We start from the raw sequence: 17,529 nt of genomic DNA, 5'->3' as shown, positions 1-17,529 counted from the left end.
ACGTTTTGACCCATTTTCGCAAGTTTCGTTGTTTCAATGACCTCTATTTCACGTAATTTCGATTTTATTTGCCGTGCACGGTCTTTGTATAACTTAAGTATTTTATGTCGGCACGTTATTTGTACGCTGCCGTCTATTTACGGCTTATAATTTGTGTGATTTTAGTCTTCCTTGCTTCCGCTCCTACTTTATCACTCTTTTAAAGTCCGTTGGGTCCCAGACCCTTTTTTCTACGATATTTCGTAACGCAAAATACCGCTCTACGTGTTAATATTCCGTAACGCAGAACATTATTTTTCCCGAAACGCCTCGTAACGCAAGACGTACGCACGTTATTTCTATGTACGTGTTAATATTCCGTAACACAGAATATTATTTTTCCCGAAACGCCTCGTAACGCAAGACGCACGCACGTTATTTCTATGTGCAGTTCCCTGAACTAAATTTGTAAGTCCCTGACATTACACAAATGCACATCAATATCTCTACGGACTCAAAAAGCTTTAAATTCTGTCCTAACTTGGATCACCCTCCCCTGGTTCGTGTGGGACCTGTCACCGGTAATCCGGGTCGTCGTAGGAACAAAGGCGCAGCCGTCCGGTCACGAAAAGAAGGTCGTAAATATCCCGGCGGCGTCCATTGGCCCCGCGGCGGCTCGGAAGCACGCGGATTTTTAGGTCCCGGGTTTCGGCACCAAAGAAAAATGTTAGGTCTAAACTTACTTGTATCTAGCAAAATAATAAAGACCTAGAGGAGGACGAAGACAAGGATCAGACCGGAGACGGATAAGGTTTTACGCTAACGGCCGTCAGGAGAGAAGGTTGATGCGTGCCGTGTGGCTCGCAGCAAGCTTATCTAAACCCTCCCCTGAGGAGCGCCAGCCTTTTATTAAGGAGTTGGAGAGCATTCATTGCACATGCGTAAGTTTTGTTTTATCGAGATTGTATCATTTACTGAGAACAGAAACCAGAATGAAACATTATGGTGACATTTACTGAAAACAGAAACTTTACTCTTTCCATTGTGTAAACACTAAAAAGCATAAGTGAATAGAGAAAACAATCATAACACCTAGTTTTAAACACACATAATTGCATTTACTATTATTGTGAATATTGTTAATACTGTTATTGTGCAAAAGCATTAAAGCACATCTCACAAGTACTTATGTACAGTATGTTGAATGTATATATCCGTCTTTCCATTCCAACAATAATTTACAGAAAAATATGGCATATTTTATAGATGGTTTGAATTGCGATGAATTACAATTAATTAATTTTTAAGCTGTGATTAACTCGATTAAAAATTATAATTGTTCGACAGCCCTAGTTTTCAGACCGAAGCATGCTGCTGTAGGAAATGGTGTGTTCCTGTCTCTAAACCACTTAATACGCTGAGTTTAGGCTCTATTTCCACTTCTGGAAGATGATTGGATGAAACCCAATCGAAATCAAATCATGAAGTTATGCATTTCCTTTTTGCTATTTTTGGCCCTTTAAAAATCGCTGATCAAACGTAACTTGAAAAAGGATCACGTAAAGTGCTCATTTCACATCAAAAACACATGAATTAACATTAAAAATAACCAATAAAAGCATGAAATATCCCCGACCACAAAATTGCACTTTGTTCGAGTGTTTTAGTAGAGTAAAATTCAGGACAGAAAAAAATGTGAGTCTGAAGGGGTTAACGTGTATCAATTTTTGTTTATGTTAAATGTACTAATGATAAACTTTGAAATGTTATATTTAATAAAGGGGATATTACAATCACTACACGGGCTCTTACAGGGCTTCACTTTAGGCCTCACTAATGTATTAACTGTGTTTTTTTGTTGATAATGAGCAATTGTTCTCCAAAGACCAGGTAGTGTCATGCGGTTTGTCAATGTCAAACGTGCACTAGAAACTTCTTTTCCTCTTTAGCACAGACTTTCAATGCAGATCTAACCACATGTATACAGACCACAGCTTAAACCGTTGCACTTAATATAGGCAGTGGAACCATGTGCAGGGGACAGGACAGTCATCAGTGGAGTTCTTGGAAGATCTTTAAGAAGAGAGGTTCTCATTTTAGTCACCTTTGAAATGAATTGTGACATGCATAAAGGAAGAAGGGGTTGCATTATCTGGGGTCTTGTGCAATTTCTATAGAAAATCCACATGAAGTGAAGTTGCCCAAAACATGTAAGTATCAATCACTGACTCTGTTTTATATACTTTTTTTTTCAAGAGCATGTGCCTGACTTATGCGTTGCCCAGTGAAAATGTTATATGTACTGCTTTTATGTGTAGGAACGGTCACAGTCCAAAGAACGGGACAGCATCAATCCCATGGAGAAGAAACAGTAGGAAACGATCACTGCTTGACCACCTTCGAAGCTGTCAGAAAGCCTGGTGCCCTGCTGTACCCTGGGACCGTGCTCAGGCACATTCCGCCCTCTCTGGGACGCCTGCTGGGGTAAGCCCTTAAGCACCCATCCTGTATTTGAGTGAACACAATTGATAGTAGATGTATTCAAATATGTTATATTAATAGATTTAATAAATTATATTGTATTAAATCATTTATATTGGATCATAAAGGTGAAATCGAAAATCGTAGTTGTAGTTTGCAAAGATGTAAAACTACACCGTGCATGGAAATGGAAAATCTTAGTTTGCAAAGGTGTAAAACAACACTGTGCAAGGCAAAAAAATTTCACACGATCTTAATACTTTGTAAAAATAATAATAATAATAATAATGTTGTAAATGCTCCTTGTGGAGCCAAACAGTTTGACACCAATGCAAAATATTGTTGAATTAAAATATCTCTGGTTTTATGAATTAAAAAAATATTTTTTACACTAAGAATTCACTCTATTGTATTCTTGTGTGTCACCCCTCAATCCACTTAGCTGTTTTTATTCAATAATGATAATTGTAAATGCTATATGGCCTTATTTACGGTAAATGAGAAAACCATTGTGGTCTATAAACAGTTTACGCTTCAATGTGTTTTTCTTTAACTTTGCAAGTAACCTTTCTCAACACATGCTAAAACGCACAATCCTCTCTTAGCCATAAACAAGTAGAGGTAGTTCCCTTTTTTTCTAGTTGACATCCAGTAACAGAACACATTACTTTCTGGATTGATTGCAGAAGTAGTGTTGAATAGAAGCCGGTTCACATCAATGCAAGGGATTTTGAAAGGAGGTGTGAGGACATGAGGTACATTTTGTGTTTGTATTTTTATTAGCAATGCATTTATTTGATTATGAAAGACGCATCGTACATAGCCATTGTGTATTTAAAGTGATTAAAGATTACAGTACCGGTATATTTTCTAATGTTGAAAGAAATATGGAGAGGCTGTTGCTAAGCTATTTCTGCTGTAACTTGCTCAACAATCATGTTTCTGTGTTTTTAAATGCGTTCATTGCTTGGTTGCTTTCAGAAAAATTGTTTCTGTCCGTATTTAGCACAAAGCCACTTCCTCTGCCAGAGGATGAGTAAGAACACATTCAGCAAAGTTGCGGTGATGTAAGACACGTGAACTCTTTGCAACAGCTTTTTATTACACCATAATTGTTTGTCAAACAATCTAAACATTTAAAAAATATAACACTATTGCTGTTAAATGTATGTAATATTGAAGATGTCCCAAGTATTCTCTGATAATGTCATCAGTGTTTTAAATTAGCTCAAAAATATTTTGCAAAGCTTGATTTAATTTCATCAATATTATTTTAATTTCTGCATTTTACATTAGTCTTTAGGAAGACTGAATTTCGAAACAGAGATGGTATCTTTATCATGAAAATAGAGCCTAAAGTCCAGTATAATGAAATAACAGTGTTAACATTTATATGGCCCATCCGCCAACCAACCATTACTCTATCCCACTTTTGCAAAAGTCATTAGGTATGACAATAAGTGAGACCATCAAGGGTTAGAGATTTAGTAACATTTGCACTATTGATGAAAGAAAATGGCACAGCATTAAGCACATTACTTTTTGTTTTCTTCTTTTTTTTCAAATTGATATCAGTTGGCCAACATAGTGCAGTACTAATTGAGGTGCTATATGGGGCATTTACCTTGCTGAAGTTCCAGCATGTGACATCATTGTTCAGTTTGACGACAGAATTATTGTAATTCTGCTCTAGTCACTCTCTACTTTTATTCCATCTTGTCATTGTTCAGCTGGTGTTTTTCATGTTTCCTAAGTATGCTTTCAACCACATTTCAGATACTGAAATGAGTCTATCTGTGTCTCCCTTTAGAGTTTTGTGGTTGTGAGGGATTGTGTGACATCTCTGCCCAGTTTGCTGTGTGTATCTGCGGGAAGAGAAAATGAAGCAGTTCTTGAATATAATATCTCATGTACAGCCACAGGTATGAACAAACCATGACACTGAACTCGTTATCACGATCAGGCACAAGGTTTTTTGATCAGATCAAATCAGGCAAAAGGTTTATGCGGCAGGTGCACAAATAAAAAAATATATATATACAGTGGGGAGAACAAGCATTTGATACACTGCCAATGGGAAAACCCATTGGCAGTGTATCAAATACTTGTTCTCCCCACTGTATATATGCAGTATATGCAATATATACAGTCATGGACAAAATTATTGGCACCCCTGGAAGTTATCCAGAAAATACAGCATTTCTCACAGAAATTAACACAATTGCAATTACAAATGTTTTCAGTATGAATGTGTTTATTTCTTGGATGTGCATTGGAAAAACACAAAACAGCTGGGGAAAAAAGTCAAAATTGACACAGTTTTAGACAAAATTCAGAAAATAGGCTGAACAAAATTGGTAGCACCCTCACCTCAATTTTTGGTTGCACATCATTTGGAAGAAATAACAGAAAGCAATCGCTTCCTATAACCATCAAAAAGTTTCGTGCACCTCTTAGATGGAATTTTGGACCATTTTTCTTTTGCGGACTGTTCCAGGTTTTTCAAATTTGAAGGGTGCCTTCCTGCAACAGCAATTTTGAGATGTAGCCATAGTGGTTAATACGATTTAGATCCGGACTCATCGATAGCCACCTCAGAATTCTCCAGGGCTTTTTCTCCAACCATTTCTTGGTGCTATTTGAGGTACGTTTTGGGTCATTGTCCTGTTGGAACACCCGTGACCTCTGACGTGAACCTAGTTTTCTGACACTACATCCTACATTTCGGCCCAAAACATTTTTATGGTCTCCAGATTTCATGACTCCTTGCGCACTGTGAAGGCACCCAGTGCCAGAGGCAACAAAACAACCCTAAAACATCACTGGACCTCCACCGTGTTTGACTATAGGCACTGTGCTCTTTTCTTTGTAGGCCTCATTCTTTTTTCTGGCACCAACCAAGAAACGGTTGGAGACAAAGCACTGGAGAATTCCGAGGTGGCCATCGATGAGTCCGGATCTAAATCCCGTTAAACACTATGGAGAGATCACAAAATTGCTGTTGCAAGAAGGCACCCTTCAAATCTGAGAGACCTGGCACAGTTCACAAAAAAAGAGTGGTCAAAAAATTCCATCTGAGGGGTGGACGAAACTTGTTGATGATAATTAGAAGCGATTACTTTTTGTCATTTCTTCCAAAGGATGTGCATCCAAATATTGAGGAGAGGGTGCCAACAATTTTGCCCAGCCTAATTTTTGAGTTGAATTTTTGACTTTTTTCCTCAGCTATTTTGTGTTTTTCCAATGCATATCCAAGAAATAAACGCATTCATACTGAAAATATTTGAAATTGCATTAATTTCTGTGAGAAATGCTGTATTTTCTGGAAAAATTCCAGGGGTACCAAAAATGTTGTCCATGACTGTGTATTTCTATAGTGGCTAAAATAAAATTAAAAGTGCAAATAGTCACAAAACTGAAAAATCATCTCCCAAAGCAAAAATAAATACTCACTCAGTGTTTTAATTACTTCAACCTAGGGCTAGAGCAAAATAAACATTTCCAAAATAAATACATTTCAAAAAGTCTTATTAGTAGTCATACTACATTTGGTAGCTCCCAACCTGTAGATTCGCGATAATTTTCCTAGCAGTGAGATTTTCTTCTTTTTCCCATAATGTTTTTTTTTTTTTTTTTTTTTTTTTCATACACATTACCTCTACTGCCTTCTGGAGTGGAGGAGGCCTAACTCTGACATGGATTTTTTTTTTTTTTTTACTCAAATGTATTCACTTTCTGACGCACCAAACCATGGTGCTAATACCGTGATGGTACGGGACGAATACAGCACCGTTAAACTCTGATTTACTGTCATGTACTCAGACTTTTAGACTGCCTGGAGGAGCGTCACAAAAACTCACTTACATTGGTCTTTCTCTTCTCGGGGAGGACACTCACTAAATTTGGGGCTTCTCCGTTATTCGCAGACAGATCAGAATGAGATTTGGTAGGTCTATTCTAGGCAACTACACACAATGATTTTTGGAGACTTTTTTTTTTTTTTTTAAGTCTCAGAGCTGATTAATTACCTTAATTAATTGGGGAAGTAAAATTGCTGGTCCTCCGTTATTCGTGGACCAATCAGAATGAAATCTTGGGGCCATATTCTTGGTATGTACTGTACACACATTATTTCTTGGAGCCCTTTTTTTTTTTGTTAGTTGATTAATTAGATTAATTAAATCTGGAACTAAAATCGTACTCCTCCGATATTCGTGGATGGATCATAATTTGATGATTTTTTTTTTTTTTTTTGTCTCAGAGCTGATTAATAACATTCATTGATTGCGGACTTATTGCTTCCTGTAGGGTCCCAATTAGACAGTAGAGGGAGTCGAGCAGTCGTAGTTGAACCTGTTAGCTGAAAAGGTGGACTATAGTTTAGCTTGCACAAATGACCAAAATAATAATAAGACTCTTGATCCCCTGCCAATTGACAACTTTACTGTGTATTCCTATAGTGTTTATAATGGAAAACACCCATAATATTTAGATCTTTTACACCGCTCATTATTTCTGGTAGTTTTTCAGCTGTCGAAGTCTCGTCTTTCTTTCTCCGACTTGGCTCAGTTGGTGTTCTTCTATTCTTTGACCAGGTGAGTGTTTTACTTTTCTTTGTAACTAAACGTAAGCCGTGCCATTGAATATTGTTAGTATAAGTAAGAACCAGGCCAACTGTCACTGTCTACGTTGGAACAAAATCACGGGATATAATAAAAGAAATTAAAACACATCTTTTTTTTTTCTTCCAAAAATACTAATGCTCAGACAGATGCTGTCGATGAGGTACACTGGTATTAAAAAGTATCTGAACCTTTTGGAATTTCTCACATTTCGGCATAAAATCACCATCAAATGTAATCTGATCTTTGTCAAAATTACACATGAAAAAACACTGTCTGCCTTAACTAAAACCACCCAAACATTTATAGGTTTTCATATTTTAATGAGGATAGCATGCAAACAATGAAAGAAGGGGGAAAAATAAGTAAGTGAACCCTCTGCCTATGGAGACTTAAAGAGCAATTGAAACCAATTTTTACCAAACAATTTAAGTCAGGTGTGTGCCCAATCACTGATGAGTGGTTTAAAGCTGCCCTGGCCACTATTAAACACACACCTGGTAAGAATTGTCTTGATGAGAAGCATTGTCTGATGTGCATCATGGCTCGGTCAAAAGAGCTGTCTGAAGACCTGCAATCAAGGATTGTTAATTTGTATAGAGCTGGGTAAGGATACAAAACCATCTGTAAAAGTCTGGATGTTCATCAATCGACAGTCAGAGAAGTTGTCTACAAACAGAGAGAGTTTGGCACTGTTGCCTCTTTCCCAAGAAGTGGCCGTCCACCAAAGATAACGCCAAGAATTCAGCGCAGAAGACTCAGAGAGGTAAAAAGAACCCTAGAGTGTCTGCTAAAGACTTGCAGAAATCACTGGCACTGTCCAATATCTCTGTGCACACATCAACTACATGTAAAACTATTGCCAAGAATGGTGTTCATGGGAGGTCTCTACGGAGGAAGCCACTGCTGTCTAAAAAAATAACATTCTTGCTCGTTTAATGTATACAAAAGGCACTTAAACAGTCCACACAAGTTCTTGGCAGAATATTTTGTGGACTGATGAAACCAAAGTTGAATTGTTTGGGAGTAACACACAGCGTCATGTGTGGAGGAAAAATGAAACAGCTCACCAACATCAACACCTCAACCCCACCGTGAAGCATGGTGGAGGGAGCATCATAATTTGGGACTGTTTTCTGCCTCAGGTTCTGGACAACTTGCAATCATTAATGGAAGGAGCTATTCAAAAGTTCATCAGAATGTTTTGCAGGAAAACCTGAGGGCGTCTGTCAGACAGGTGAAGCTAAAAAGAGGATGGATGCTTCAGAATGGTTTCAGAAGAACAAAATGCACGTTCTGGAGTGGCCAAGTCAAAGTCCGGACTTGAACCCCATTGAGATGCTCTGGCATGACCTAAAGACAGCGATTTATTCCAGACATACCAGGAATCTGACTGAACTTCAGCAGTTTTGTAAAGAATGGGCCAAGATTAGTCCTGATCAATATGCCAGACTGATCTGCAGCTACAGTAAACGTCTGGTTAAAGTTATTGCTGCCAAAGGGGGGCCCACAAAATATTAAATGTGATGGCTCACTTACTTATTTTTCCCTCTCCTGTCATTGTTTGCATACTATCCTTATTAAAATATGAAAACCAATAAATGTTTGGGTGATTTTAGTTAAAGCAGACACTGTGTTTTTCATCTGTGTGATTTTGACAAAGATCAGATCACATTTGATGGTGATTTTATGCAGAAATGTGAGAAATTCCAAAAGGTTCAGCAACCATTTCATTTCACTGTATTTATTTAACAAAACATCTTTACGGTGACACTTTATATTTCCTTCTCATATGCCTGTTTTGGAAAAAGCTTTTGATGTGATGCAGAACGATTTTACACCTCCAATCATAATCATGTCGTTAAAATGAATACCAAACAATGTGATTTGGAGGTAAGTATTATTCTACTTGTGGAGCCAAAAGTATGGTTACCTCTATTAGATCTGATCATGTTGTGCACCTGTATGGCCAGAGTTACGTTTCATTTTTGGAAAGTCATTTCTGACTTCGTAAGGGCCATCCACCACTTCATTGTTCCCAAACATATACAGTACAGTACAAAAATTTAAGCTGCTTCATATAATCTGTGCTAGAGATGTGTTGGACCTCTGTCTAAGAATTCCTCGTTGGATGGACAATGTAACCGAGAGCACTAAAGATTATCTTCCTCAGCTTGAACCTCGTGAGTCTTCCCAAGTCTAAGTCTCATTTTATCTTCCAGTACCATATAAATAAAAATGAATGATATATGTGTAAGAATATAAATGTGTCAGGGGTTGTTTTCATAAACCAACCAGTATTGCTTTAGCAACCTGTCAACTTTTTCATAAGGTCTAATATTTACATCTGTAATGTTTGTAGAGACCTGGCTCAGCGCACCGCCTGAACAAATGACTGATGAAAAGTTTCACATGGAGCCAAATATTGTTGTCTGTTCTATACAGGTAGTATGATGCTTAATGTTTTAGTGCAGAAATTAAATAAACTAAAAAATAAATACTTTCTGAAGTATTGCAACTAGTATGCTCTTATGTGTGTGGGTGTATGTATTCCTAAGTGCATTTTTGTTTGTCTTATATCAAAATCACCTATATTTAATGTCTTGTGAGAAATGTTTTTTTTTTTTGTGACTGTAATTACTATTTTTACAGCTTTTGCATTCAATGTTCAATGTTGTATTCATATAGTTGACCTCGGCGAACGGGGCCTTGTGTGTCATCAACCCGCTCTATCTTCATGAACACGGTGATGACTGGCTTTCACATCAGTCGACTGGTCTGCAGTCCACCACACAGATGTCTAATTTTAGACGAGAACGGCGTCTCAGTTCCACTCGAACATGGGCTGGAGCGGGCCTGATGAACAAACGAGCCATTTCTTTGGACCAGGAACCTTTTCAGTCCAGCACTGAGTGCTCAGGTTGAGTTATTGCTCTTGTAGTAAAAATAATCATTGGCTTGGTTTTCAGTTTCAAATATTTTGTTAACGTCAAGAGACAAAGATAATTAGTTAACGTTGCCCAGTGTTAGGTCTGACACTTGTTTCTAACTATTTTTCTACGGGTCAGAATCCAAAACTGATCTGTTTTTTTTCTTTATCAGGTCATGTTTTTGATGTAAAGAACCCTGGTTTCTTAAAATATATGAAAAACAGTGAAAGTCTTTAAAAAGTAAAATACTGACGTCCAATAAAATATAAAAAAAAACAGGCATGGCGCCAATGTCACACTTTTTTTTTTTTTTTTTAATGTTGCTAGTTGTGTGTACGTAATGACAAAGTTATAAATAAGTCAACTGGAGAGAAAAAAAAACACCCTGAAAAATTTGGGATTCCTTACCCAAAGATTAGTTGAAAACTGTGCTCTATTGTTTTTCTTCTTTATCCCTGATCCTTAATTTTCACAGTGCAAAAGGTACACATAATTATTTTGGGTAACTACATTTTGTTGTAAAGCGTACTTGTCTTATGTTAAATGTGTTTTCACTTGAATTATCTTTTACTAACTGCAGGAACAACAGGGTGGTTCACTATCTTACTCTTCAACATGATCACAGCGTTGGGACAGTTTGGAGGCATCTAAGCTTTCACCTGATATTTGTTATGTGAATAGAATAGAATAGCCCTTTATTGTCATTATACAGTTGTACAGTGAGATTCTGAAGCATCTCCCTTTACTGTGCAGAATAAGTTAAAATCTCAAAACTGACTTGCAAATATGAAAGTATAAAATCTAATTAAATATAAATATAAAATATGTAGGAGATAGTCCTATGTTCAGGCAGTGCAAATAATTGAAGTGAAATAGCAGTAGTTTGACAGTGAAGGCATTGAATATTGCACGTTAATATTGCACTTAAGTATCGCACATAGAATATGTGTGAATAGAAGTGAAGTAGCAGTAGTTTGACAGTGAAGGCATTGAATATTGCGCGTTAATATTGGACCTGAGTAAGTATTGCGCATAGAATATTGCATGTAAATGAATATTGGACATTGGGCGATGTGGCGTTACATGGCTTTAGCAAAGAAACTGTTCCTCAGTCTGTTCTTGCTTTTAAACTCCTATAGCGTCTCCAAGAGGGGAGCAGTTCAAACAGCTGGGAACCAGGATGTGAGCTGTCCTTGAGGATGTATAGAGCTCTGCTGAGGCACCGGTAGGAGTATATGTCCATCAGGGAGGGGAGAGGACAGCCAATGATCCTCTGTGCTGCCTTGACTGTCCTCTGAAGCCTCTCCCTGCCTGCTGCAGTGCAGCTTCCGTACCAGGTGGAAATACAGGATGTTAGCAGGCTCTCACTGGATGATTGGTAGAAGGCCAACAGCAGCTTCCTATCCAGCTTGTTCCTCCTGAGGACTCGCTGGAATTGCAGATGCTGCCGAGCCTTCTTAATGAAAACTGTTATGTTCGCTGTCCATGAACGGTAAACTGAGATTTGGACTCCCAGGAACCTGAAGGTGTGGACCCTCCCCACACACTCGCCGTTGATGTACAGTGGAGGCGGATTGGTTCTGTTCCTCCTGAAGTCCATGATGACCTCTTTGGTTTTGGTGGTGTTCAGGGCCAGGTTGTTGTCTGAGCACCAGGCTGACATTTAGTGGACTTCCTTGCTGTAGGCTGCCTCATCACCCTGTGAGATCAGACCAATCACTGACGTGTCATCAGCAAACTTGATGATGGTGTTGCTCCTGTGGATTGGACTGCAGTCATAGGTATAAAGGCAGTACAGGAGGGGGCTCAGCACGCAGCCCTGTGGTGAGCCGGTGCTCAGTATGCGGGTGGAAGAATGGTGGGGGCCAAGTCTCACAGTCTGAGGTCTGTTGGACAAGAAATCCTTACTCCAGGAGCATATGAGGGGAGAAGGGGGACAGGATGTCCAGCTTTGTCATGAGAATGTCCCGGATAATGATGTTAAATGCAGAACTATAATCCATAAAGCATCCTGGCATAGCTCTGCTGCTGTTCCAAGTGACTCAGCACAGCATGCAAAGCTATGGTGATGGCGTCCTCTTTGGATCTGTACACCCGGTATGCAAAGTGGTAAAGAGAGTCAAGTATGGGTGGGAGACTGTCCTTGATGTGCCGGAGAACCAACCTCTTGAAGCACTTCATAATTGCTGGGGTGAGGGCAACAGGGCGGTAGTCATTTGGTCCAGATGCTGGTGTCTTTTTGGGACCCAGAATGATGGTAGCGGATTTCAGGCAAGTTAGGTTGGTTGCTTGGGACAGGGAGAGGTTGAAGAGCCTGCAGAAGATGTGGAACAGTTGGGCTGCACATGCTCTGAGTACTTATATATACAGTATAGCCTTGATACAAAAGCAGCAGAAACTACTTTATCAGTACTAGAGTTTCTCAGTATAACCAACTGAGCACCCCCAGCCCCCCCATACTCATATGTCCTTTGATAGTTTCATGGATGTAACAAAAATCCTGAAAGATAATTAATTAAATTCAAAGTTTCTATAAAGTCAAATTAAGGTGACTTTTAAAGGTTACAGTGCATTACTTATTTTCACACGAAAGCCTAACTTAACTAATTTTCTGTTTCCTATCCAGGATTAATCAGAGCCAAATCAGAAGAGTCTCCCCCATCAATGTCATCTATCCAAGGAGGGGTTGTGCTACGGCGCTCTAGTCAAAGTTCATCTAGCTCATCTAGCCTGTCCACAAGGGGGAGCACAGGGAGCTTACCTCCTTTTACCGAGTTACAAAACCGTGGCTCTCTTCAGACCCCTCATAGAGTGTCCTGGATAGAGGATGGATTTTGGCAGCCTCCGGCCCAGAGGCCATCATCCCTACTTCAGCCTCCTTCACCTGAGCTCGACTCACTGTCAATCAGCAGCATTGAAGAAGACCAGGTAGATCAACTACAATGCTCCGTGGCGCACCACCCATCGGCACAACGGTTGGCCGACAAAGTCTTAAATCGCCTCTCAGCCGTGGGCCAGGCTCTCGGCAGCTTGGTGTCTCAGAAAAAAAGGCTGATCAATCGTGTGCTAGATCTGAGCGAGAGGAAACGTAGCATATTTGGAGATGCTGTTAGAGAATTTGTGGCGGTGACGATGCAGAGTGATTGTTCAACGGGGTCAGAGTTCTTACAGGAAATAAGGTCATCGCTTACGTCACTGAGGGAGACACTGTTGGACTACTATGATATCCAGGCAATGCTGGACAGTATGACTGACCTTTCTGACTCAGAGATAGGTGAGTGGGCTCTGAGTTTGACTATCTCTTTTTATTGAAATACACCAAAAATATGTCATTTATTTACAATGTTATTATTATACAAATTACTGTATTGGCCCGAATATAAGACGGCGTTTTTTGCATTGAAATAAGATTGAAAAAGGGGGTCGTTTTATATTCGCGGTCTAGACGTTATACCCATTCGGGACGCTAGATGAAGCCAGATATCATTGAAGTGATGTTCTGTTATGACAGATTTCAGCTACTCTCCCCATTCAAGATGCTAGATGACGCCAGACATCATTGAAGCGATGTTCTGTCATGACAGATCTCAGCTACTAGTTTAACCAGTTTGCATTATTTTATCGCAATTTTTCCTCATTCAGATTTGTTTCAAGACTACAGTTACAGTTAGACTTCTCTTTGATGGTTAATGCAGTTATTGCAATTTTGTTGTTTTATCACAATAGATTGGTTTATTTACATTTCAAAAACCAGAGGCCATTCATTTACGCATGTGATTGCACTTTAGTTTACATATTTAAGTGTTCAGATATTAAGATTTGAATGAGGCAAAATAACATGCTTTTTCTCTCAAATATATTGTTATAATCATTTGTTTCAGATGTACTGTAATTATTGTCTGTATAAAATTTAATTTGGTGTTCAAAAAGTCTTTCTTTTTTCAAACTTGAGTCTTGAAAAAGAGGGGGTTGTCTTATAATCTCTTGAATGAGGCAAAATAACATGCTTTTTCTCTCAAATATATTGTTATAATCATTTGTTTCAGATGTACTGTAATTATTGTCTGTATAAAATTTAATTTGGTGTTCAAAAAGTCTTTCTTTTTTCAAACTTGAGTCTTGAAAAAGAGGGGGTTGTCTTATAATCTGGGCCGTCTTATATTCGGGCCAATACAGTATTATCATATCCTACTTGGATGAATGCCCCATGGTTGTGTGGGTTTTCTCCAGGTACTCCTGTTTCCTTCTACGTTGCAAACACATGTATGCTTGGCTGATTGAACACTCAAAATTGTCCCTAGGTATGAGTATGTTCGTGAAAGCTTGTTTGTCCTGTTGTGCCCTGCAATTGACTGGCAAACAATTCAGGGTGTGCACCACCTACTGCCCAATTAGATGGGATAAAAGGGATGCCTTTATGAATTAATGAGGGTGGTGATTGTTTTCCGTTTCTGTCTTCTAATATTCCTATATTCATGTCATTTCTCTAGACTCTCTGGTAGAGAGATCAGTGCATAAGGTGGCCCTAAAACCTGTGTCGGCTCACATATACTCTTGCATTCATATCTGGCGCACCAATGATGGCAGCCTACAAAGACTAAAAAACAACCAGCGTGTTCTGGAAGACAGCAGTGTGGAAGCATTAGGAGGCGTAGCTGGAGTTGGAGTCCCTGACTTGGTCACCCTTGAACGGATTCAGCAAAGGTGGATGAGTATGCATAAGGCCTACTCCCCAAACAAGAAGGTCCATATCCTGCTCAAAAACTGCAAGAGCATCTACCACAGTATGAGTAACAATGCTAGCTCAGGTAGCTTGGTGTTTTGGGAATAAATGCTGAAAATTGAATTATTCCCAGTGATGTCAAACTCACTCTTTTATTGCAGATGTAGTGTTTGGAGCTGATGATTTCCTGCCTTGCTTGACATGGGTCATTTTGCGTAGTGAACTGGTCACCTTGCAGCTAGACACTGACTACATGATGGAGCTGCTGGATCCAACACAGCTGCAGGGAGAAGGTATATGGTTAGATTCACTTCCAAACAAAATGAGCAAAAGTACAAAAACACAAAAATCATTGTTAATTTAACTTTGACAGCTATAGATGTATGTGTAGATGTCATTAGATGTCATAAACTGGCAATTAATGAGTTTTGATAACTTCCTTTTTTATGTAGCTTCACATGAAAATTAAGAATTTCTGGAAATCCGTTTATTGCAGATACTATATGCTTGCTCAACTTTGTGTGATGTTTATAGAGCTCCTTTCTAGAAATGTAACTTTTATTCTTCTTCCTGTACATCAACAGGTGGCTACTACCTCACAACCCTATATGCCGCTCTTTATTACATCACTAGCTTCCAGCCACGCTTGGCTGCACGTCAACTGAGTGTTGAAGCCCAACACTCTCTTAGCCAATGGCATCGCAGGCGGACCCTGCACAGCAACCAATCTCGTCACAATATGCGCCGACGGACCATTCGGAGACAGACGTGTCCTGAAAAGTCAGTGCAAGCATGGGAGACAGAGTGTAGGGATGGAGAAGAAAGTATGAAATACGAGCCACAGCTGGAGACAAAAAGCAGCACAGAGGCTGAAGGTGGACACACTGAGCTGCAGGATTGAGATGAGGACATCTATAGCTGCTACTAAAATACAAATGTAGCTTGTTCAGCTTGGTTGACGTCATCCACTGAAATGCAACACATTATGAAATTACAAATCTAGTGTAGGCTATATTACAATCCATCGATACAAACTTAATTTATCTGTCAAACAGTGTTTCGAAAAAGTATCTGAACCTTTTGGAATTTCTCATATTTCATATTTCTCATATGAAATGTGATCTGATCTTTGTCAAAATCACACTGATGAAAATACAGTGTCTGCTTTAACTAAAACCACTCAAACATTTATAGTTTTTCATATTTTAATGAGGATAGCATGCAAACAGAGAGAATGGGGGGATCGTTGATTTATGTAAATACCTTCACCGTGAGGAGTTGAACCTGGTTCATATCATATTGGTCATTTTGTAAAATGTAATGTGTTAATATGTGATACAAAAGTACTCTCGATTGAGTTCAACCGTGTCTCTCGGAGTTCTGTTGGGAGAGCTCAGGGAATATTGCGCTCTGTACACCCTGATAGAAGCTGCCCTTTTTTCGATTATTCTGTTCCTAATTCTTATGGACAAAATCGAGGCATTTTGTGAGTACAGTTTGGTGGCCTCAGAACTCCATCTTTGCAACTTGGGATCTCCCTGGAAGAACTGGATGAAATAGCTGTGAAAAGGGAAGTTTAGGCTTCCCTGGATGGATGGACGGATGGACCCAAGGCAAAATTGAATGCATTTTTTTTCCCTTGGTCATCTTTAAGAAAAGTCTTAAATTTTCCGCTTTTTCTCCTTTTTCTCACATTTTCTCACTCACTCACTCACTCACTCACTCACTCACTCACTCACTCACTCACTCACTCACTCACTCACTCATTCACTATCCAGCGTTGTGTGTGTCGCTCGCTGACTGTGCTGCCTCCACGGTTAACTGTTTCCTGGTTTTTCTGTCCTCTGCCTGTCTAAAAGTTTCCTGTATTGTGCTGTTACTCAATTTCTTGATGTTGTCAATGTAGGCCCTTCTTGGTCATGCCGTTTTACGTCAACCCTCTACCTTTCATTGGAGTATGTCTCTCGTCATGCTGCACTTTCTATTCCGAAAAAGTGTTTCGGTAGATATTTTTTTTGTGTGTGTGTTGAAAATAAAACCTATTGAAACAATAGCGCATTTAACTTTGAGTATAAAATATATATGTGGAAAAAGGTTTTTTTGTTTGTTTACACCACCTGACATCTTGATTACTACCGGGTCCAGTGTTGTTAGTCTTACTTTAAAAAAGTAATTATACTTACAGACTACTTCTCCCAAAAAGTAATTGCGTTAGTAACTCAGTTACCTGAATGTAAGAGTAATTAGTTACTTGGCAAAGTAACTGGTGATAATTTTCATGTTTTTTTTTTTTTTTTCCTCAAAAAAAAAAAAAAAAAAAACTTATGTCACACTATGTGAAGTGTAAAAGGTTTTTGGGACAATTGGCCCTATCCCAATTTTTTACCCTAATTTACCCTTGACCCTGAATCAACCGTTAAAAGTTGTTAAAATTGCTCCAATAATTGCATTAGTTCCCTTCTGTCTACTTTTGATATGTGGAAGTTTTACTGTTTACTTTTTCATCATTTAAATATAGATTCAAGTCAAGATTTAGGAGTATTTTAGACAAAAAGTTACTTAGGTTCGCTCGGAAGGTTCTCTACAACAGCCTTCCTAAGAAGTCTACTGCTTTAAGATGGTGGCTGTTTACCAACGCATCTAGTTCATATGCTGTGCATGTTGCTAACTTCGCCGTGTCTGTCATTTTGCATCTAGTTCTATATTTATGTGATTTCTACCATGTCTACCATATCCACCATATCATTTGGCCATAGTTTGTAGGCTATTGGCTACAGTCAGGTATTATTGGAGC

The 17,529-nt window shown here is 38.9% G+C and overlaps 1 protein-coding gene across 3 annotated transcripts; it reads left to right on the top strand.

Moving 5' to 3' along the window:
• Positions 1–2,029: 2,029 nt before the first annotated feature.
• On the top strand, positions 2,030–16,828 carry rinl (Ras and Rab interactor-like). 3 transcript variants are annotated; one of them, XM_057839132.1, is made up of 11 exons: positions 2,030–2,189; positions 2,298–2,463; positions 4,271–4,382; positions 6,983–7,055; positions 9,177–9,265; positions 9,445–9,527; positions 9,771–10,002; positions 12,639–13,286; positions 14,503–14,820; positions 14,897–15,028; positions 15,320–16,828. In XM_057839132.1, coding segments are annotated over exons 1-11 (2,172 nt in total). In that variant the 5' UTR covers positions 2,030–2,187; the 3' UTR covers positions 15,637–16,828. The 3 variants fall into 3 exon arrangements, with proteins under 3 accessions (XP_057695115.1, XP_057695116.1, XP_057695117.1); XM_057839133.1 differs by lacking the exons at positions 2,030–2,189; positions 2,298–2,463 and adding an exon at positions 3,101–3,215; XM_057839134.1 differs by lacking the exons at positions 2,030–2,189; positions 2,298–2,463 and adding an exon at positions 3,486–3,527.
• The last annotated feature ends 701 nt before the right edge of the window (positions 16,829–17,529 follow it).

This window comes from Corythoichthys intestinalis, chromosome 6 (genome assembly GCF_030265065.1).
Source record: "Corythoichthys intestinalis isolate RoL2023-P3 chromosome 6, ASM3026506v1, whole genome shotgun sequence".
NCBI classification, from domain to species: Eukaryota; Metazoa; Chordata; class Actinopteri; order Syngnathiformes; family Syngnathidae; genus Corythoichthys; species Corythoichthys intestinalis.
The sequence above is the reverse complement of the archived record's forward strand: the minus strand, read 5'-3'. Positions and strand labels throughout refer to the sequence as shown.